The sequence below is a fragment of the Microplitis demolitor genome, chromosome 1, assembly GCF_026212275.2.
Source record: "Microplitis demolitor isolate Queensland-Clemson2020A chromosome 1, iyMicDemo2.1a, whole genome shotgun sequence".
NCBI lineage: Eukaryota > Metazoa > Arthropoda > Insecta > Hymenoptera > Braconidae > Microplitis > Microplitis demolitor.
Window position 1 is genome coordinate 6,416,864 of NC_068545.1, and position 22,701 is coordinate 6,439,564.

The 22,701-nt window shown below is 28.4% G+C and overlaps 5 protein-coding genes across 6 annotated transcripts; 3 read left to right on the forward strand and 2 right to left on the reverse strand.

Annotated features, from left to right (window-relative positions):
* Positions 1-1,124: 1,124 nt before the first annotated feature.
* On the reverse strand, positions 1,125-1,863 carry LOC103575510 (ATP synthase subunit g, mitochondrial). The gene is made up of 2 exons (XM_008555325.3): positions 1,717-1,863; positions 1,125-1,502 (listed from the first exon to the last, which is right to left on the reverse strand). The coding sequence occupies exons 1-2, from the start codon at positions 1,754-1,756 to the stop codon at positions 1,243-1,245; spliced, it is 300 nt and encodes a 99-aa protein (XP_008553547.1). The 5' UTR covers positions 1,757-1,863; the 3' UTR covers positions 1,125-1,242.
* Positions 1,864-1,988: 125 nt separating this feature from the next.
* On the forward strand, positions 1,989-4,689 carry LOC103575509 (protein Rae1). The gene is made up of 4 exons (XM_008555324.3): positions 1,989-2,348; positions 3,055-3,327; positions 3,422-3,667; positions 3,741-4,689. Exons 2-4 carry the CDS (start codon positions 3,070-3,072, stop codon positions 4,305-4,307), a joined length of 1,071 nt encoding a protein of 356 aa, XP_008553546.1. The 5' UTR covers positions 1,989-2,348; positions 3,055-3,069; the 3' UTR covers positions 4,308-4,689.
* Positions 4,690-6,876: 2,187 nt separating this feature from the next.
* On the forward strand, positions 6,877-13,634 carry LOC103575508 (translation elongation factor 2). Its single transcript, XM_014443965.1, has 10 exons — positions 6,877-6,988; positions 7,452-7,666; positions 7,945-8,138; positions 9,023-9,231; positions 9,302-9,535; positions 9,837-9,950; positions 10,040-10,186; positions 11,033-11,273; positions 11,475-12,583; positions 13,115-13,634. The coding sequence occupies exons 1-10, from the start codon at positions 6,986-6,988 to the stop codon at positions 13,181-13,183; spliced, it is 2,535 nt and encodes an 844-aa protein (XP_014299451.1). The 5' UTR covers positions 6,877-6,985; the 3' UTR covers positions 13,184-13,634.
* On the reverse strand, positions 13,295-18,781 carry LOC103575511 (protein PRRC1). Of its 2 annotated transcripts, none has more exons than XM_053739931.1 (5): positions 18,558-18,781; positions 17,961-18,410; positions 17,453-17,555; positions 15,235-15,592; positions 13,295-15,172 (listed from the first exon to the last, which is right to left on the reverse strand). In XM_053739931.1, the coding sequence occupies exons 1-5, from the start codon at positions 18,646-18,648 to the stop codon at positions 15,059-15,061; spliced, it is 1,116 nt and encodes a 371-aa protein (XP_053595906.1). In that variant the 5' UTR covers positions 18,649-18,781; the 3' UTR covers positions 13,295-15,058. The 2 variants fall into 2 exon arrangements, with proteins under 2 accessions (XP_053595906.1, XP_053595903.1); XM_053739928.1 differs by having other exon boundaries at positions 17,949-18,410; positions 18,558-18,780.
* Positions 18,782-19,831: 1,050 nt separating this feature from the next.
* LOC103575512 (zinc finger protein 330 homolog) lies at positions 19,832-22,081 on the forward strand. Its single transcript, XM_008555329.3, has 5 exons — positions 19,832-20,024; positions 20,124-20,294; positions 21,142-21,373; positions 21,449-21,613; positions 21,694-22,081. The coding sequence occupies exons 1-5, from the start codon at positions 19,905-19,907 to the stop codon at positions 21,948-21,950; spliced, it is 945 nt and encodes a 314-aa protein (XP_008553551.1). The 5' UTR covers positions 19,832-19,904; the 3' UTR covers positions 21,951-22,081.
* The last annotated feature ends 620 nt before the right edge of the window (positions 22,082-22,701 follow it).

The following is a 22,701-nucleotide window of genomic DNA, read 5'->3' on the forward strand; positions in this document are numbered from 1 at the left end:
AACAGTAAAATTGAATAGAAATAACTTAAAATTTTTATTTGAAATTTTTAATTGGAATGAATAGGTTTCAATCGGAAAATAATTAAGAAATAAAAATATTATTTTCCGATTGAAACCGATTCATTCCGATTAAACTCAATCAGATCCCAATCGGATGTCAATCGGACTCAATCGGAATTCTTAACCGGGAATGATAAAACATCAAAATTTTTCAATCCGGGTTTGTTGTTAAACTTTTTTTTTTAAAACCATTTTAATTTTACAATTATTTTGATTAGTGTAAACTATTAATTCCTTCTAAAAAATTATTATAGTTTTAGGGAAGAAACCCAGTACGATCAGAAAACTACGGCATGTTCAGAAACACACTCTGGAAGAGAAATATTAAACTCCTGCGTTCAGAAATATCCTCTGGTCGAACCAGAGATGCGATTTAACATTACAAAGGTAGTAATCACACCTGGACAGGTAATTTTTCATCTTCAGAGTATATTTCTGAACATGCTCCTAGTATCTGAACACTCAGGTATTTGTATATCTGCTAAATTTGACTAAATATAGATATACAATTACATAAAGTGATCTAGTACTACGTTTTTTACTTAATAAAGTTGCTTGTAAGTTTGAATTTATCAATGTTTAGAAATAAATTGATTGACAATTGAAATATATAAATATATATCAAAGCTTACGTTTAGAGTTCTTTGAACTGAGTAAGAGACTCAGTACCTGATCACTCTAGTAGTTATAGGGTAGAAGTAGCATTTGTGGCCACTGCTCCATTTTTGGACATTTAATACTTTATTTTAATGTATGAAAAAATATTAAAAAAAACTTCCATTGCACTAGTGTGATGAAAGTATCTTTGAACGCATTTAAAATATTAATTGTCATTGCGTATTTTAAAAATGATTTTATTTAAATTTTTCAAATATGAAAAAATGGTCTAGAGTAGCCAAAAATGGTATCTCTACCCTATACTTATATTTACTAAATTTGACTAAATATAGACATACAAATCCATGGAATGATCCGGTACCAGGTATTTTACCTATGCCACAAAAACTAAAACAAAGTAAATAACAGATGAATAAAATTAAAATGCAATAAAAACCCCAATGGGATTAAACATTTTACGGCAATTTATTTATTGATGACTCTGAACATTATTTTTATTATAATTAAAGATATATCTAATTAATGACATCTATCCATTTCAAGATATTTAAATATATTGACAGTTTAAACTTTGTAACCAACGAGATGCCTCTTGCCAATCACTTCACCGATGAAGAACCAGCACCAAACTTCAATAAAAACTAGGGTATTGAGCCAAGCTTCACGAACAGTGAGATTTTTGTAGCTTCCACTCTTGGCTGCATGAATCAATTTACCGAAACCCTGTCGAATTGCTGGTAAATCTCCCAAAGTTGGTGGAGATAATTCCACTTTAGCATATCGCATAAATCTTACGGCTTCTGGCTTGGCTACAGTGTAAGCCTCTGATTAAAAAAAAATGATATTAATAATGGTAACAATATTAATAATTAATTAATTAAATAAATTTAATATATAAGTTCGGGTTTGATAAACCAGAAAGATTAAATACATCAGACATAACTGATGTTATGTAAGAATTATCACTGTCTTATTCAAAAATAGATTTTTAAATAAATTTAATTAAATAAATAATAAAATGAATAATTAATTACTTACTTTTTGCTCCAGTCATTACCAATGGAACTAATTTCGACATTGTTATTTATATTTAAATTTATTGTATTACAAAAAATTTGACAACGAATCTCTCAATCAATGACCAATTCAACGAGAGGTTAAGTTGTAAAGGTTCATTTTCATTTTACAAAATCCTAGAGGTCTTGAAAATTTTATGACGACTGGAGTATTGGAAATAACCTTAAATGTAACTGACTTGGAAATTTTCAAAATTTTTAAATAAATAAATAAGACGTAAGAAGAATGAAAATTAAAAATGCGTATTTAGATAAATGAAAAATCAGTTCGCGCTTTTTTTTTAAATTTCATTATTTTAATTAATTTATTTATTTATTTAAAAGTTATAAAATTTCTTATGTCTGCTATATTCACACGCATTAAATACTCAACCAATAAAATCATATCCTGATTGCTGACCAATTAAATCAGTCATAAAATATTTGTAAATTTTAACCACAAAATAATAAATTCTGTTTACACGCATTTAATTTCTCTGTTGTTATCATCGGTCTGTTGCCGAATTGGGTGTAATATCAGTAACAATTTTGTGTAATAATTGACAATTTTACTTGAATAGTATTAAATTATTGTTTAACTAGACTTGTACACAGGTAAATATTATTAATTGATATTTATTATATATGATCCTGAAATTCACAAAAAAATCAACAATATTCGGATTTTTTTTCTACGCTAGTGTAAATGTAGCAGGCATCAAACAAATTTAAAATTTTAAATAAATAGAGTGAATAATTTAAAAAATAATATTTATAAAAATGCACTTATTAATTTTAAAATTTTTTAAATTCGCGTTTTTTAAAAATTTTATTAGATTAATTATTTACTCTATTTATTAATAATTTTAAATTTAGCTGATGTCTGCTATATTCACACTCATTTTTTCTACAATTATAATAAAAATAAGAAAAAACTAAAAATATGCACATGTGGAAAATTTTAAAAAACTGGGTTTAATTGTTTAAAATATTTTTTTTTTTATTTATCGTTTTGAAAAAAAAATCCAAAAATTATCAGGCGTCGAGTAATTGCACTATTAATTTTATGAGTATGAATGTAGCAGACATTAGACAAATATTAGATTATTAATAAACAGACTAAATAATTAATGAAATGAAATTGGAAAAAAAATGCGCATCTAAAAAATTTAAAAATGAATAAATGCATTTTTTTAAATATTATTTTTGTAATTTACTCTCCCGTGTAAAAAAAATTGTTCCCAAAAGATTCCGCCTAGACGTCGGTTAACTTCAGTATCATTTTTTTTATTACCATTAAACTTTTTTTTATTCATTTAAGGTAAAAATTAAAAAAATGTTCAACCAAACTACGGCATTGGGATCTGGAACTCCAAGTTCTGCAAATCCTATGAAGGATTTCGAAGTTGTCTCTCCTCCAGATGATTCAATATCAAGCTTAGCATTCAGCCCAGCGTCAATCCAACAGAATTTTTTGGTTGCCGGCTCCTGGGATTGCAATGTTAGATGTTGGGAAGTTGAACAAACCGGCAAAACTGTACCAAAATCAATGCAGACAATGGGTGGTCCTATTCTAGATGTTTGTTGGCATGATGTAAGACTTACTTATAATATTTTTATAGATAATACATAAAAAATAAACTCGAGAAACCAGCAAAACAATGAACAAATTTGAAATTATTTAATAGGACGGAACAAAAGTATTCATGGCTTCTTGTGACAAAATGGTAAAATGTTGGGACTTAGCTTCCAATCAAAGTGTTCAAGTAGCAGCTCACGATGCCCCAGTAAAAACTTGTCATTGGATAAAAGGAACTAATTATTCTTGTCTTATGACTGGATCTTGGGATAAAACATTGAAATTCTGGGATACGAGAAGTCCTAATCCGATGCTGGTTATCAATTTACCTGAACGATGTTATTGTGCTGATGTTGTATGTATTAATATTTTTTTAAATTAGACATATAAATTTTTACTAATTACCAATTTAAATAAAATATTAAAAGGATTATCCGATGGCTGTTGTTGGAACTGCGGGACGAGGTCTTATAATTTATCAACTTGAAGGAACACCTCAGGAATTTAAACGGATCGAATCACCACTGAAATATCAGCATCGTTGTGTTGCTATTTTTAAAGACAAGAAAAAAGTTCCTAATGGATATGCACTTGGAAGCGTTGAAGGACGAGTAGCTATACAGTACGTCAATCCAGTTAATCCAAAAGATAATTTTACATTCAAGTGTCATCGGTCCAATGGAACACCAAATGGTTACCAAGATATTTATGCTGTCAATGACATTGCTTTCCATCCAGTTCATGGAACTCTTGCCACTGTAGGAAGTGATGGTACGTTCAGCTTTTGGGACAAGGACGCCAGGACTAAACTCAAACCTTCAGAACCAATGGAACAGCCAATTACATGCTGCTGTTTTAATCACAATGGTCAAATATTCGCTTATGCTGTTTCCTATGATTGGTCGAAAGGTCATGAGTTTTATAATCCTATGAAGAAAAATTATATTTTCCTCAGATCGTGTTATGAAGAATTAAAACCACGTTCTACTTCATAATTTACTAACTTTATATTCATTCTTTTTTTTGTTTTTTTTTTTTTTTTTTTTTACTTAAATGATCAAGTTGATATAAAAAAAAATAATGTAAAAAATTTTGATATCCATGTAAGTACAATCGATACTGTTGTATGAAATAATTAAATAGAACAGTATTTTTCCATAAAAAATATTTCATTTTTTTTTTTTTTTTTGTATTATTTACGAGCTTCAATTGGTTTTTAGACACTAATTTATTAATATTTTAAACAGTTCAAGTATTTTACCATAAATTTTAAAGTATGGAAATTTCTGATGTTAATTTCATAAGTAATTTGTCTAGACTCCTTTACATAATTAAAAAATAATTGCCTACTTTATTGCCGGAAATTTATTCCTGGTAAATTTTTACTCATAATATATAATTTAATTTTTATTATTTTTACGAATAATATAAACAGTTGATACATTGATTGTTAAAAAAGTTTTTCAATAAATAAATTTTTATAAACAGAATATTGTTCTTAAAAACTTTGACAATTTTTTAATAAAAAAATTACCGCTTTAATATCTGTCTGAAAAAGTTTTTTTTCCAACTATGATACTTCAGGTATATTTTTATAATTTTTTTCTTAAAAAACTTCATCAATTTTAGAGTAGGAACTCCTCCGAGGTTTCATGATTTTTTTTTTAAGATATGATTTGACGCTTTAAAGCTTACAGTTTCTTAATAAGATCAATGTTAAAAATGACTTCACGCCCTAGTAACAATAGTCAAAATTAATATATAAGATAATTCAGACTAATTTCAATAGATATTCAATGAAATATCCGGATTAAGAAATTCGATGTTCAAAAGTTATTAGAGCTTAAAGTCAAATCTATAGTAAATTTTGAGAACTTTTTACTCTTTCAGCAAAATTATTAGCCTTATCACAAAATATCATAAAAACTTTTTTGTAAGTAATTTCATTCCCTACAAATAATTACGAACAAGGTTTTTCGAAATTCTGCATTGTATTCTAGTTATTTTCATTTCAATGACAAGCTCTTAAAATCTATCAGAAACCTACTTTTTTAAGAGCTTGACATTGAAATGCAAATAACTTGTGAACAATGTAAAATTTCGAAAAACTTTATTCGTAATAATTGGTAAGGGATGACATCACCTATAAAAAAGTTCTTATGAAATTTTGTGATAAGACTGATAGCTTCGACGAAAAAGTAAAAAGATCTCAAAATTTACTATAAATTTGAGTTTAAACTCAAATAACGTTTGAACAGTTAGATTCATCAAAAAATGATGAGAGAGTTTTTTTGTAGAGCGTTCAATTTTCTACAAAATTATTTATTGTGCATGAATATCCGTTGATTGGTTTATGAGCTAAAAAATTCTATAAAAAAAAAATATATTTTTTCCTGTGTTATTTAAATGGAAAATATAAAAATGGATTAAGGCAAACCTTAATATTATTATCAAGAGCTCGGATTGGTACTAAAATTTTTATTTTCAGTTATACTTTCAATTTTTGGATACCAAAAAAAATTTTTTTTTTTGAAACACCCTAATGTGGATGCTGACATCAGACAGTCTGACAAATTTGCAGCTAAAAACAATAATGTTGCCTTTAAAATACCAAATTTTAATACTACAACCATTGAGCATTCGTTTGTTGTCTGCAATTCGGTTATGGCAGGAGCTACCATTAGATGTAATAAACACCCATTCTCTTGAAAGTTTTAAAAATAAAGCATTTGAATTCTTCTCAAATCTAGAAATTGATAGTACCTACTAGCTTGTCAAATCTCATTAATATCAAATTATATGTTCAGTTTATATAGTACTTTATGTGACAAATTCAAATTTTATATTTTTACCATCTGGCTTTAAGCCTTGGCATATAAATTCAATAAATAAAAAGAAAAAAATGTGTACCGACATTTTCTAAAAAAATATCTGAGCCACATTCCTGATTATGAAAAATGATTTAATCCATATGCTAAAGTGTATATTTATATATTAGTCGCTTCAAATTGTTTTAAATCATTTCAAATTATTTTGAATTATTTCAAATTATTTTTCTTAGGGATAATATTTTCCTATTTATTAAATACTTATTTCTTTTCGGTCACGATAATATAAAAATTATATATATATATATATATATAAATTTACGGCTAGGCCTTAAGAACCAAATTTTTGAATTTTACTTTTCTTTCAATTAATTAATTAATCAATTGTTATTACAAAAAATCTTTTATTTCTTCCAAAAAAATGTGTCAGAGTTTTTCGGAAAATTTTCACCATTCAAGTGATATAATTATTCAAAACGTAATGAGAAAAGTAAAATTCGAAAATTCAGTTAGTGATGATCACCCTTAAATATTTGCAAAAGCGCGTAATTACGCTTGGACTATAATGCAAAATGTTTGTATTAAACGTGAAAATAAAAAATGATTTTATAAAAGTTTTCATGAACGCGTGAACATGAAAGTGCACCTTGAAATACAAACATGGAGGAAAAATTGCATTGTAACTTGAAACACGCCGTCTTGCAAGTTACGCGTGGCAGTGCGACCTCTTGCGTTCGTTGTTCAGTTGATCAGTGATCGCACTTCCCCGTTCTTTCCCAGGGAGTCCGCCATAGTTGGCGCACGTACATTTTAATCAGACCGAGAATAATCGAAAAACATCCAAAATGGTAAGAGATATAATTAATAACATATATATTAATATTAACATATACATATTCCACAATACTAATATGCTAATATTTTTTATTAATATCTTTTCATATCTTTCTAACATCCATTTGGCCTATCCGTTACTTCAGATTGCGCAATCTGATGCCTCATTGTACCCACATTATTTCCGATAAATTTTAACCGAATCATATCATTTTTCATTTTAATACATTTAATACTTTCATTTTTTGAATTTTTATTGAATTATCAACGAACATCATAATCCATGTTGTAGAAATATGTTTGCAATCTTGATTTATCCTACGGCATGTCATGGAAACTTTATCATCTCATCATAATGATAGTCCATCTGCTAAATTGGACCCCTATAATTATAATGATTTTATATCAGCCGATTTATTTCAATGTTTATCAAGAATTATGTAACTAAATTTATTTTTTCTTTTTTTTTTTTTTTAGGTGAATTTTACAGTAGACGAAATTCGTGCCATGATGGACAAGAAGAAAAACATCAGAAACATGTCCGTCATTGCGCACGTCGATCATGGAAAGTCAACTCTGACAGACTCCCTTGTGTCCAAGGCTGGTATTATCGCCGGTGCAAAAGCTGGTGAGACGCGTTTCACTGACACTCGTAAGGATGAACAGGAGAGATGTATTACAATTAAATCAACGTATGTTAATTATATACTTTAACATAAATTAATTATATAGTAATTATTAAAGATAATTTTAAAATGTACCTGAAAATCGAAACGTTTTTCGCGCAACGAAAAAAGAATTGATTAATGTTTCGCATATCGATGCTGGTATGTCAGCCGAAAATCTTAGGCCACTCCAAAACTCTGGACTAACCCTTAAGTAGTAAAATTACATTTTTGTTGCGAGAAAAATTTTCGAATCTTGAGGTACATATTTTGAATTTAAATTAATTTGAAATTAATATTTTCAGTGCCATTTCTATGTACTTTGAACTTGATGATAAAGATTTGGTATTCATCACCAACCCTGACCAACGTGACAAAGCAGAGAAAGGTTTCTTGATCAATTTGATTGATTCACCCGGTCACGTTGATTTTTCAAGTGAAGTAACTGCTGCACTTCGTGTCACTGATGGTGCTCTCGTTGTCGTCGATTGTGTGTCTGGTAAGTTGAAAATTTCAAGTAACGGGTTCTTACTTTTACTCTCGTACCCAAGTAGGCGAACTGTACCATCTTTGTTGCACTCAAACAGTAATCAGGAACTTTAGCAGAGTTTTTCTTTTAAACAAAAGAATATTATTACCAAATTAAAGCTCAGTTCATTAGTTTAGACAGTAACCAGGGTGGCCACGAGCCAGGAATTTTGGGAATTACCAGGGAATGTAATGCAACTGGAAAATGTAATGGAAATATGAGGGAATTTCGAAAAGTATCCGAGAATTTAATTACGATAGTTTAAAATTAGAAAATTTTTCAAAATACACCAGTCACGAAATTTAAGGTATATTGAATAAATTCAAAATTTTTAAGTGATTTTCTACAGGGTGTAACTTAGAATCGTCTCAGAAACTGTCTACGGACTTCAATACATTTTTTCTCGATAATTATCATTGATTTTTGATTAATCCAAGACCGTGCGTAATAAAAAAATTTTAAAGATTAAATCAGAAAACAAAACACTTGAAGCTACAATTGGATTCTTATTTTTGTTGTACGAAAGTCTTAATTTTTGGGACTAATGTATTTTGAATTCATTTTAATAATAAAATCTCATTAAATATTTTCACTTACATATTTTTAATGTCGAGTAATCAAAAGTAGACCACATTAATTCATTTTATTAACATTTTTTTTGTTTTTCGAAATATCAGGGAATTTTGAAAACATTTCTTTGTGGCCATTCTGGTAGTGTATCAATGTGCATTCTGTAGTTTGTATTTAGAGATTTTTTTTTCCGAGAACAGCTCAATCGAAAATATCTAATAACCTGATGAATTATTATTAATTTAAAATTGCTGTTTAGTATAATTAGATATTTTATTTCAAAGGTGTTTGTGTGCAGACTGAAACTGTATTGCGTCAAGCTATTGCTGAGCGTATTAAGCCTGTTTTGTTCATGAACAAGATGGACCGTGCTCTGTTGGAATTACAACTTGAAAGTGAAGATCTTTATCAAACTTTCCAACGTATTGTTGAAAACGTCAACGTTATTATCGCCACTTACTCTGATGATGATGGTCCCATGGGAGAAGTTCGCGTAAGTAATTTAAATTATTTTTTATTTTAGTTTGAAAGATAATTATTTAAAATTTATTTAACTTGTTTAGGTTGATCCTAGCAAAGGTTCCGTTGGTTTTGGATCAGGTCTTCACGGTTGGGCCTTTACTCTCAAACAATTCTCTGAGATGTACGCTGAGAAATTCAAGATTGATACCGTTAAATTGATGAACCGTCTCTGGGGAGAATCATTCTTCAACCCCAAGACCAAGAAATGGAGCAAACAGAAGGAAGCTGATAACAAACGTTCCTTCTGTATGTACGTCTTGGACCCAATTTACAAGGTAAATTTTTTTTCTTTTTCTCATTTACTTCATGTCCTTCCAGCACAATAGCGTTTCGCTGTAGTACAACAATTAACTTTCTTTGAAAGTTGGTTAGAGCACCAGGACAGTGTATACAGTGCACTAATGGAAGGAGACTAAAAAGTAATTGTGTTTAAACGCTACCACTGAACCTCTATCTTTATGTTCGTTAGTGGCACGCTACGACATTATTTCAACACTAATAATAAATAAATAATTATTTATTTATTAAAAAATTTAATTATAGTATGTGATTTAAATTTTTTGTTTGGCTTTTTAGGTCTTTGACTGCATCATGAACTACAAGAAAGACGAAGCTGATACTCTTCTTACTAAATTAGGTATCACTTTGAAGCCCGAAGACAAGGACAAGGACGGAAAAGCTCTTTTGAAGGTACTTGATCATTTTAATTATTTCCTGGAATAATCGTCGCTAAGATTTCAAAGGAAATTTGGTTATTTTAAAAAATATTTTTTGTACAGGTTGTAATGAGAACTTGGTTGCCAGCTGGTGAAGCTTTACTTCAGATGATAGCCATCCATCTTCCATCACCTGTAGTTGCTCAGAAATACCGTATGGAAATGTTATACGAAGGACCCCATGATGATGAAGCTGCTCTTGGTATCAAGGTAATTTATTTTATTTAATTTGTAAAAAAAATAAACCCAAAGATCGGAACGTTTTTCGTGGAACGAAAATAAAATTAGAAAATGAAAAGTAAAAAATCTACTGGATCTAAATTTCGTAAATGTTTCGCATGGGTACTAGTATGTCAGCTGAAAATTACAGGCCACCCTCAACCGGAACTACCCCTTAAGCAGTCAAATTACATGAATTTTCTATGAGCGTGAATTTGGCATGACAGTGAAGTTAGCAAACATTTGAAATTTAGATAAATTTTTTTAACACATAAATAAATAAATAAAAAAAAATGCACATGTAGAAAATTTGATAAACTATAAGTGCAATTTTTCAAAATATTTTTTTTAATATTTATTTTTTTGTTAAAAAAAATCCAAATATTGTTAAATGTCTGCTAACTTTATTGCCATGAATTTCGCTGACGATTGACAATTTTTTTTTTAACTTCCAAATAAATTAATAAAATTTAGAAAGACTAAAAATAAAAAAATACATACTTAGATAATTGAACAACCAGTACGCGCATTTCTTTAAATTTCATTATTTTAATTAATTAATTTATGTAAAATTAAAAAATTGTCTCATCTGCTACATTCACGCTCATAAATTTTATTTTTGTTGCGAGAAACGTTCCGCTCTTCAGGTACAATAAAAAGTAAATGTACATCCGAGTTTTTTTTTTCGCATGATGATTGTTCTATCACAGACCTGTTCTGAACTACAATGAAAGACAGTTAAGAACGGCCAACTGAATATATTATTTAAAAAATTAAAATGATCTATAGACGTAAAATAATTTCTAGTTTTTAAATTTCCTATTATTATTTTTTTAGAACTGTGATCCCAATGGACCACTCATGATGTACGTATCTAAAATGGTACCGACATCTGACAAAGGACGTTTCTACGCTTTTGGACGTGTTTTCTCTGGTAAAGTGTGCACTGGAATGAAAGCACGTATCATGGGTCCAAACTTTACTCCAGGAAAGAAAGAAGATTTGTACGAAAAAGCTATCCAACGTACCATTCTTATGATGGGTCGTTACGTAGAAGCTATCGAAGACGTACCTTCCGGTATGTTTATTTTCAAAATAATTTTTTTATATACCCAATTATTTATTTATTTTTTATGATGATTGTTCTTATCACAGACCTGTTCTGATAATTAATGAACGACGATTTAAGAACGGCCAACTGACGAATTATTTATATAATAATAATTGATTTAAATAATTAATTAGCGGTTGTTGATTTACTATTTAATTATTTTTACAGGTAACATCTGTGGTCTTGTTGGTGTTGATCAGTTTTTGGTTAAGACCGGTACCATTACAACTTACAAGGACGCTCACAACATGAAAGTTATGAAATTCTCCGTATCACCTGTCGTACGTGTGGCTGTTGAGCCCAAGAACCCAGCTGATTTACCTAAACTGGTAGAAGGATTGAAACGTTTGGCCAAGTCCGATCCTATGGTGCAATGTATCATTGAAGAGTCTGGTGAACACATTATTGCTGGAGCTGGTGAACTTCATCTTGAGATTTGTCTTAAAGATTTGGAAGAAGATCACGCATGCATTCCTATTAAAAAATCAGATCCAGTTGTTTCTTACAGAGAAACTGTTTCTGAAGAATCCGACCAAATGTGTTTGTCGAAATCACCTAACAAGCACAATCGTCTTTTCATGAAAGCCCAGCCAATGCCAGACGGTCTTGCTGAAGATATTGACAACGGTGAGGTTAATCCTCGAGATGATTTCAAATCACGTGCTCGTTATCTTGGTGAAAAATACGATTATGATGTAACAGAAGCTAGAAAAATATGGTGTTTCGGACCTGATGGATCTGGACCAAACATTCTTGTCGATTGTACCAAAGGAGTGCAGTACCTCAATGAAATAAAAGATTCAGTTGTTGCTGGATTCCAATGGGCAACGAAAGAAGGTGTTCTTTCAGAAGAAAATCTTCGTGGTGTTCGTTTCAACATTTATGATGTTACCCTTCATGCTGATGCTATTCACAGAGGTGGTGGTCAAATTATTCCAACAACAAGACGTTGTCTCTACGCTTGTCTTCTTACTGCCTCCCCGCGACTTATGGAGCCTGTTTATCTTTGTGAGATTCAGTGTCCAGAAGTTGCTGTTGGTGGAATCTATGGAGTACTCAATCGTAGACGTGGTCACGTATTCGAAGAACAACAAGTTGCTGGTACACCGATGTTCGTTGTCAAAGCTTACTTGCCTGTAAATGAATCCTTTGGTTTCACTGCTGATTTACGATCCAACACCGGAGGACAAGCTTTCCCACAATGTGTATTCGATCACTGGCAAATTCTTCCTGGTGATCCCCTTGACCAGGGTACCAGACCATACCAAGTCGTACAGGTTTGTTATATTTTTTTTTATCTTGAATAAAAGTTACATCCACGATCATAACTGATGGCCATGTAATTCAAAGACTTGGTCATTTTTAAATGCGTGGGAAATAAATTGTTTCTTAATGTTTGATTATCTAGCTTATCTTGGTAATTTGAATGGGGAGACATACATTCGATATTCTATTTTAACTCTTTGTCTGTTGAAAATCTGAGAAACGCAACGATTTACTGCTGACGCGAGTAAACTCGGGCGTTTAATTTTTTTGAATTAATTTCTAGCTCACATAATTAATCTCTTTCTTTAATATTTTTATTTAATACAAAATTCTTATCTTTGTAAAAAAAATTCTAAAAAAAAATTACAATTGTTTAGTCGTATAAACTTGAGTGTTTTTAATTTTGAAAAATTATAATTTTGAAAATCGGCAATGCCGCGATATTAAATACATAGCGGCGTGACGGACGGAGGATTAAATTTTCTAATTATTTTATTAAAAATTAATAATTAACTGACTAATAATTATATTTTTAATTTTAGGAAACGAGAAAAAGGAAGGGATTGAAAGACGGTCTCCCAGATTTGTCATCATACTTGGATAAATTGTAACCAATTTTGATTTTTTCACTCTATTTAAATATTGTATTTCAATTAAATGACAACGGATACAATCAACTCCGTACTGTCAATTTAAATTTGGTGGCTTTGTTTCAAGATACCGTTTGTTGAGATTTTAAAACGATGCGAAGAATTGGAACGATAAATTTAACAAAAAGTATTACAGGATTATCTTCGCTGAAAAAAATAAATAACAATATAAAAAAAAATAATTGTAGCCACTAATGAATTCTATAATATAAATCCTGTAATTTTTTACATAACTTTTTTTATAATTCAGCTTACATTATTAATTTTCGTAATGAACTTTTTTTCTTTCTTTATTTTTTCAAACGACTGAACGAATGAGATGAGATTTAAAAAGAGAAATACGATAAATGTATTCATGTTAAAGGCGTAAGCAAATACGACAAATATAAAGATCTTATAAAGAACAACAAAATTTTTTGCTTAACTTTTTTTAAACCCTTTCATATTCAAATTTCAATAATTAATTAAGGACATTCTCAGACAGTTCTCCCCCGCTTTTTAAAAATATTCAATTACTTTTAACTAATTAAAGCTAAACTAAAAGCCCTTATACCCGCTCACTTTTCATTGAAGTGAGATTATAAATCACTCAACATAAATTAATAAATAAAATGAAAAACCATATTTTTTTTTATAATTATTTTTTGAAGTTTCGAGTATTAGAATAAAATTTTAGTTTGAAGAATAATCTTGATAATTAATTATTATTAATTTTTTAAATAAGGTCCTTGAGTGCACCCATTGTCGCTCACTAAAAGTTGTCATGTACCATTACTCGATCAACACATAGCCCTATAGTCGCTCAAAGACAATATCAATTAAACTATCATAAGTTTATTGATTTGGACAAATAATTTATAAATTATACTACTTTATTCTTTCATAATATAAAATTTCATGAATTTTAAAAATGTATTTAATAAGAAATAGTTATAACAATTCTTAAAAAATTTGACCTAATCTAACGAATGAACGTTAAAGTAAAAAATGCCCGGCTGAGCGCGATTTTGAAAACAGTCATTTAATTCAAATTTATAATCTATTATAAAATAATTTGATACATGATATTTTACTATATTTAGATTCACAAATAATTATTTATCAATAATAATATTTTTAGTTGTAATTTTTTTTTATAAAAATTATAAAAAAACGCCTCAAACAGTCAAAGTGAGTGACGAATGGTACTGAGCGGGTATAGAGGCTTTTACCTTACTTGAAAATTCAATAAAAGTTGAATAAATTTTAGCCTACGAAATTTGGAAATTTGATTTATAAAATTTACTTTTAATTAACAACTGGAAGTAATTTTTTTTAAATTTACATCTCTGCCAAATTGTAACTTTGTTACCCTTTTTCCAATTATTGTTTCAATTCATGAAGAAAATTTTGGCACCATTATGTCAGTTAGTAATTGAAAATTTGAAAAAAGTGGGCGGTATTGTCTGAGAATGTTAATAAGGATTTAAATAAATAACAATATTTGATTAATGAAAATATATTTAAATGCTGATACTATATAAATCTTTTTCTTTTATGTTTTTATAAATACTGCTTAATTGTATACAATTAAATTTGACAATTCAATTATGCAGTCAATATATAAATAACTATAATCAATATATTTTAAATAAACCAACATATTTATAAACGCTCCAGCAGAGTCACTCCAATATTTTCAGTGTAACTTGATTTACTTTAATTAATTTTTTATTTATTTTTCTTATTCCAATTTAAACAAATAATTAAATTATCAGAAGATATGTACAAATAATTATAAAATATTTCGGTCGTTGAGATTATCATCATATCGTTGGCGATCTTCTACTGATACAATTACACTGTAGTAATTGTATTTTTGTAAATGCCAGCTAATGATTGGGCTGCAAGAAGAATAGTATCTCTGCGGGATACACCAGTAAGGGCATGATGCCATTCATTGAAATGAACCTTCAGCAAATAATTTAAAAAATTAACATTTTTGGTAATAATAATAAATGAAATAAATTTACCTGTAAATTAGTAGACATTAAATTTCCAATTGGTACAGCGAAACCTAACGGCTTCAGAGGATACGTATCAGGTGTTGATTCTTGAGCAGTTGTTACAAATTGACTTGGTACAGGTATCATTTGAGTGAACATCTGTAGACTCACACTATTTTTCGGGTCATCCAAAAGTATAACAGCCAACTCATACCATTTATCTTCGCCGATTTCAACCAAAAAACTTTGGACTGCAATAATTGGAATGTCTTTTGGAATATCAAGAGCATTGCGTGCGTATTTAATACGATGTTTTGCTCCATTAACTCCAGAGGCGAAGCCAACTGGCTGGGCAGGAATCGCTGATGTATCAACCGTCACACCTCTTTATAAAAAAAAAAAAAAAGTCATTAGTAATTTCAAATCTTCCAGGATATAGTCCTGCTAGTTATGACTTATCCATATTTGAATAATAATAATGATATCGTAATCAGGGTGGACACCAACCGGAAATGTCAGAGAATTTCGAAAAGTATCTGAGAATTAAATTGTGACAGTTCAAAATTTAAAAAATTTTCAATAATACACTAGTTATAAGAATCAAGGGATATTAAAAAAAATTCAAATTTTCAAGTGATTTTCAACAGATTGTAACTCGGAGGAAAATGGTCGTACGAAAAAAACAAAAAAGGCAAATTGTAACTTTAAGTGTCTAGTTTTCTGATTTGGTCTTTAAATTTTTTTATTATTCGGTTTCGGAGTAATCCTAAGAAAACTATCGAAAAATAAATTTACCAAATTTCGCGTGTCTTAAAAACGGCCTTAGAGCTTCAATTAATTTTTTTCGATAAATATGATTGATTTTTGATTGCTCCGGAACTGTGCGTAATAAAAATATTTAAAGACCAGATCAGAAAACTAGACACTTGAAGCTACAGTTTGACTTTTTATTTTTGTTGTACGACCATTTTTTTCAAGTTACAGACTGTTGAAAATCACTAAAAAATTTGAAATTTTTTTAGTATCCCTAAATTTTTGTAACCAGTGTATTTTGAATTTATTTGAATCATAAAATTTCTTATTGCCATTTTTTATGATTTCTCGCAAGATTTAATTATCAAATATAATTATTGAAAATGAAAATATAATAAAAACTTGGAATGTCTCGATGATACGAATAAAATTTCTAAATCAGGGAAAAACGTGAAAAACTTTACTGGAAAACCGGGTAATGTCAGCAACTTTTGAAATTATTTCTTTGTAGCCACCCTGGTAATGTTATAAAATAAAATTGAACAAATCTTGTATTTTTAAATTTGCCACGTTTTTTATTTATATTTTCTGGATTTTTAAAAAAATTACTGCCAGAATTTCTTAGCTGACCAGTTTTTGTAGTCTTTTAAAAAAGTCTGAATAAGCTTTATAAAAGATTATAAACATCGCAAATTAAAAATAAAATATTTGTTTAATTTTTTTTAAATTCATATGATAATATAACTTCTAGAGGTGTGCGAATAGTTCGAACTTACAAATTATTTGTATCAAATCGAATCGAACTTTCGAATAATTCTAAAATTTTTATCAGAGGTAAATAGAACTCAGACACGAATCTAAGAAAATATTATTTTTCATTACTTAAAAAATTAAGCTCTCCATTAAATAAAAATTGTATGTTTTAAAGCTGATCAAAATTTTTTTGATTTGAATCGAGTAATTTAAAAAGTTGCAAATAATTGAAAAATTTTCTTTTCAACGACTTAAAGTGCATATGGAAATACTCTAGCTCTAGTTCTAGCCAAGCGTTGCCATACAGCAAGAGCATCCTTAAAATTATAATATTAATAGTTTTTTTAATAATTCAAATTTTGTCAGAGGTGAATATATTTAGAGAGCTCAGACACGAATCTACGAAAAAATGACTTTTAGTAATTTTAAATACTAAGCTCTCCATTACATAAATAATTAAAAAAAATAGTTTTTATTGATTAAAAGAATTATATTCTTAACCAAACAAAAAAACAAAAATTGTATATTTGAAAGCTGATCAAAATTTTCTCAATTCGAATCGAGTAATTTGAAAAGTTACAAGTAATTTAAAAAATTTCGTATAACTCGAAAAGTTTCGAATTCGAAAAATTACTAATCATTTAAAAATATAAAAATTCGAATTATTCGATTTGCACACCCCTAAAAACTCCTTATTTTATCATCAGTAAATAATTAAAAATAAAAAGAAAAATCTTACGTAATCGTAGCTTTCCCAAATACCCCTTGAAAAGCTTCACGAATAGCGCTGACTTTGACTTCCTTATTAGATGCAACAACGATTTCGACATCACCACCTGAATCTAAAACCCACGTGTCTAATAATGTCCATACATACTTACGCACATTTACCAACATATTTTACATATTAATAAACTTTTATTTATTTATTTATTTATTTATTTAAAATAAAATTTAAAAAAATTTTAACGATTTTAAAATCGTGATTATCGACCGCTCGATTAAAAATGACAGAACTTTTTACTGCGAGTGTTTATAAAACTGACTGCTCTACTTAATCCCGAAATAGAACCATCTATAACTAGTTTATGAACAGAGAACATTTTCCTCAACAGCTGAGTATTCAAAAGTGACAACTTAGCTGTTTTTAATTAAATTTTTTGTTTTTTTTGTCAGAATAAAAAGAAATGAATCGTTAAATTTGAAACTTGAGATTCTCGCGACTGATTACTTACAAATAAACTCACGCATCTGTGGATCCAAAGTAGTTATCATTGAATTAACGCTGTTTTTGGCTTTTTCCGCAACTTTGCTAAGCACATTGCTATTAACAACATTATCTTTAACCCACGAAAATAATATTCCACCAACATTTCCAATATCTTGTGATTGATTGTCCGCTATGTGTACAGATTCAAATGGCTCTGGAGATTCATCTTGAGTTGGTTGACCTTGTGCTTGCGGTTGCTTTGTTTGTACTCCAAAATCACTTGAAGTTTCTCCAGTTTTTTCAACATTTTCGCTTTTAACGACAGTCTGTTCAGTTTCTTTTGGCGTATTCAATGGCAATTGTTGATTGGCAATAAAACTAGGCAGTGCAGATGGTGGTGCGACATTCGACAAAAGATTTCCTGCTGATGACGATCCACCTAAAGATGTTATTAACGAAACAGATGATGACAAACTGCTCGTTGAATCTAAAAAAATTATTTAAAATATTTGTTAAATAATTCCCATAGTCTAGTATAACTGATAAGCTTTTTTTGATAGCAGACAAATAAATTTCTACTGCAATGTAAATATTTACGTCATATTTAAATAACATAATATATAAGTTATCTAACCAGTTTTCGTGGTATCACCAGATATTGATACATCATCAAGACGTTTTTCTACAAATTCAAATGTTGATTCTCCGTTTGATTCATCCGTCATTTTTTAATTATTTTATTATATTTAAAATTATGTATAAAAACTTTATTTATATCCTTTGTTTATGAAATGTCGGATACACTTCAGTAAGAGAACGGGAATTTTGTCGAGGAAAATGACACATGACACGTGGCGCTAGTGGTTTAATTTTTTTTTATGTCATATACGCAATGGAAATTTAAAAAAAAAAACATGATACTGAAGTTAACAGACGATTGACAATTTTCGGATTTTTTTCAATAAATCAGTTACAAAAAAAAATCTAAAAATATGCACATGAAGAAAATTACAAAAACTATAAGTGCAATTTTTTTAAATATTTTTTTTTTACAATTTATTGTTTTGAAAACAAAATTCAAAAATTATTAGATGTCGGCTAACTTCAGTATTATAAAAAAACTCAATATTGTATTGTACAACTTTCAAATAATTATTAGCGATTTTAAATTAGCTAATTATTAATTTAATTAAATTGCGATAGCAAATATCGATAAATTCAAAATTTTTTTTATGATACTGAAGTAAGCCGACGTTTAATGATTTTTGGATTATTTTTCAAACGTTAAATTGCAAAAAAAAATATTTTAAAAAATTGCGAGCATAATTTTTTGATTTTCTACAAGTGTATATTTTTAGATTTTTATTTTTGTAATTGATTGGTTAAAAAAAAAAATAATAGAATAAGTCTGTTAACTTCAGGATCATATTTTTTTATGAGTGTGAATGTAGCAGACAATTGTCAATTTTTTAAATTTTATTATAAATCAATAGATTGTAAGTAGAGTAAAAATTAAAAAATGGATATTTAATTATTTGGAAAATAAGTACTAGTACTTTTTTAAATTTCATTATTTATCAACTAATCAATCAATTTATTTATTTAAAATTTATAAATTGTCTCATGTCTGCTACATTCACACTTACATTTTTTTTGTAACGTGGCATCTATTTATTTTTATTTCATTTTAAATAATTCTGACATAACAATCACTGGTAACAGTGTAATTATTTTTTTTTATTCGATTTATTTAGCCAAGATGATAAAATAAATAATTATTGAAACTGGGGTTTGAATTTAAAATTTACTTTTTATCTCCTTCTCCTACAATGCTGATTTTTTGAGCCGTGATTTTGGTATAGTAACAAAGTGTATGACATTCATTCATTTTTTTTTTTTTTTTTCTAGTCCTACACTCAAATTATATTAAATTTTCGTTTAATATTATTATAAACAATAGTAATAATAACTTATTGTTATAATGCCGAAAAAAAAGACAGGACAAAGAAAAAAAGCAGAGAAACAAAAATTACGACAAAAAGAAATTAGAACTGCTAAAGATCAAATAGATATCGCTAAATTCCCTTGCAATGCGGTTATGGTAAAATATATTTTCATAAATTTTAATATTTTATAATTGTTTAAGTTTAAAAAATAAAAAAATTTATTAATTAAAAAAAAAAATAATTTTTTTTTATAGGAATGTGATAAATGCAATAAAAAACAAAAAAATCGAGCATTTTGTTATTTCTGTTCAAGTGTACAGAGGTTACCAATGTGCGCTCATTGTGGAAAAATAAAATGTATGTTAAAAACTGGAGATTGTGTTGTTAAACATCCTGGAGTATTTATAACTGGTTTAGGAATGGTGGTATGTATTAATTAATTTAATTTTTAGGTAGATTTTGATTTTAATTTATACATCAAATATAATTATTATTTATCTATTGCAATGTACAATTACATTAATAACTATTTACATTTTTTCTTTAAATTTTTTTCTTCGATTCCTAACTTATTATCAACCTTTTTATTACTCTATTCTTACAACGACTTTTATTTATTGCACTCACTTCACCTACACCTCTGTCACAATTGTTTATCACCTCCTGCTTAGTTTTTACCTTAGTTGACCGCAATCCTCACACTGTCATTTACTCTCTCTTTCTGACTAGCTGAACGAACGTTTTGATATTCCTGATTAAAAACTCCGATTTAAACCGATTGAATCTGATTTAAACTCAATCGGATTTCTATCAGATTCAATCGGAACCAAACATTCAATCAGAATTATCCGGGAGCATTCCAAGTATCAATAAAATTTCAATTGGACTCAATCGGAAAATAATAATTTGTTTTCAATTATTTTTCGAATGAATCCGATTTAAATTTTTTAATCAGATTTAATTGGAAAATAATAATTTTTTTTCTGAATATGTTTTCTGAATATTTTTTCCATAAAACTCCTTGGCACTTGAAAACATACTTCAGGTTCTCTCATTTATTTCCACATAATCTACAAGTCTAATCACTGTAACGTATTGTCATAAAGATCTTTTTTGAATCAAGAATATATTTACTTTCAGTCGGAAATTTTTTTTTCTGTGCCGTTGTAAGTTGAGTTAGTGATTTTCATGTCCTCGTTTCTGTCTATTGCTGCCTTATATGACTCTAGCCTCTCATCAAAATTAAATCTAACGATTTTATTTTTATTTTAGGGAGCAATTTGTGATCATTGTGAAGCTTGGGTATGTCATGGTAGAAAATGTCTAACTGTTCATGCTTGTAGTTGTCCTCTGGTTGATGCTGTTTGCCAAGAATGTGAAAGAAGCGTTTGGGATCATGGTGGACGAATATTTAAATGTTCATTTTGCGATTGTTTTTTGTGTGAAGACGATCAATTTGAACATCAAGCTTCTTGTCAAGTCCTTGAAGCTGATAGTTATAAGTGTAATTATTATTATTATTATTATTATTAATTATTGTTGTCTTTACATTACTTGTGATTTTAAATTCTTATTTCAGGCCAATCTTGTAATAAATTAGGTCAATATTCTTGCTTGAGATGTAAGACATGTTATTGTGAAGATCATGTCCGAAGAAAAGGTTTTAAATATGAAAAGAATAAAGCTATTCCTTGTCCAAAATGCAGTTATGAAACATCACAAACTAAAGATCTTAGCATGTCTAGTAAGTCATATTTTAAAAATTAATTTTATTTATTAATTATCTTAATACAATAACATTAAATTGATTTTTTTAAATTAAAGCACGAAGCCATAAATTTGGAAGACAAAATCAAGCTGGAGCTTATGATTCTGATGAAGAAGGTGGTTATGGTACTTATGGAAACTACAGTTCAACACCAGCTTATGATGAAGATGAAGATGATGAGGATTACGATGATGGTGATGACGATGAAGACGATGATGATGATGATGATGAAGATGATGAAGACGATGATGAAGAAACGTCTACTGGTACAGACGACGATGATAATAAAAAATCCGCACAAGCGAATAAATAAACTGATTTAAATTTAAAAAAATAATTACCATACATAAAAAAATAAATTTGTATATTCTATGTAAATTCAATGCATTAACATAAAATATAATTCAAATAAAAATGTTGAAAAATCAACAAGTGCACATTTCAGTCGCTCATGATAGTTATTATTATTTTATTTTGTTATTATTACTTTGATTATTATTATTTTAATCATTTTATTACACTAATTATTATCTAACTTTTAATTTATTTATTTTATTTTTTATTTTTAGTTTCATTTTTTTCTTTCAGTGCAATTTTTATTATTTAAAATTTTTTTTGACTTCTCCGCCTTTTTTTTAGATGTCAATTTTTCTTTTTTACTTCCACTAGAACACAAGTACTACTGCCAGTAGTAGGTGGAAACAAAAAGATAATACAAATAGAAAAGAGTAGCTTAATTTTTCATGAATTACCGATTTTAAGTTTTTTATTAATTACAATTAAACAAAAAGGATTTAGATGATGATTTTCAATAGGGTTCTTGCGATAAAAGATACAAAGCTAATAAAAAAAAAATTAGGCCAATTTATTATATTTTTCGAAAGTTATTGTGTTACCAAAGATTCATACGTAACAACTGACAGCACTGGTTTCTCGGATTAAAATAATTCATTTTAAATCAATGGAAAAATGAATCGACTTAAAGGGGACCACTAGTGTAAAATGTTGAAAAATCAATTCATTTTTTTTTTTGCATATTTCGACAATCTATACCTTAAAAAATA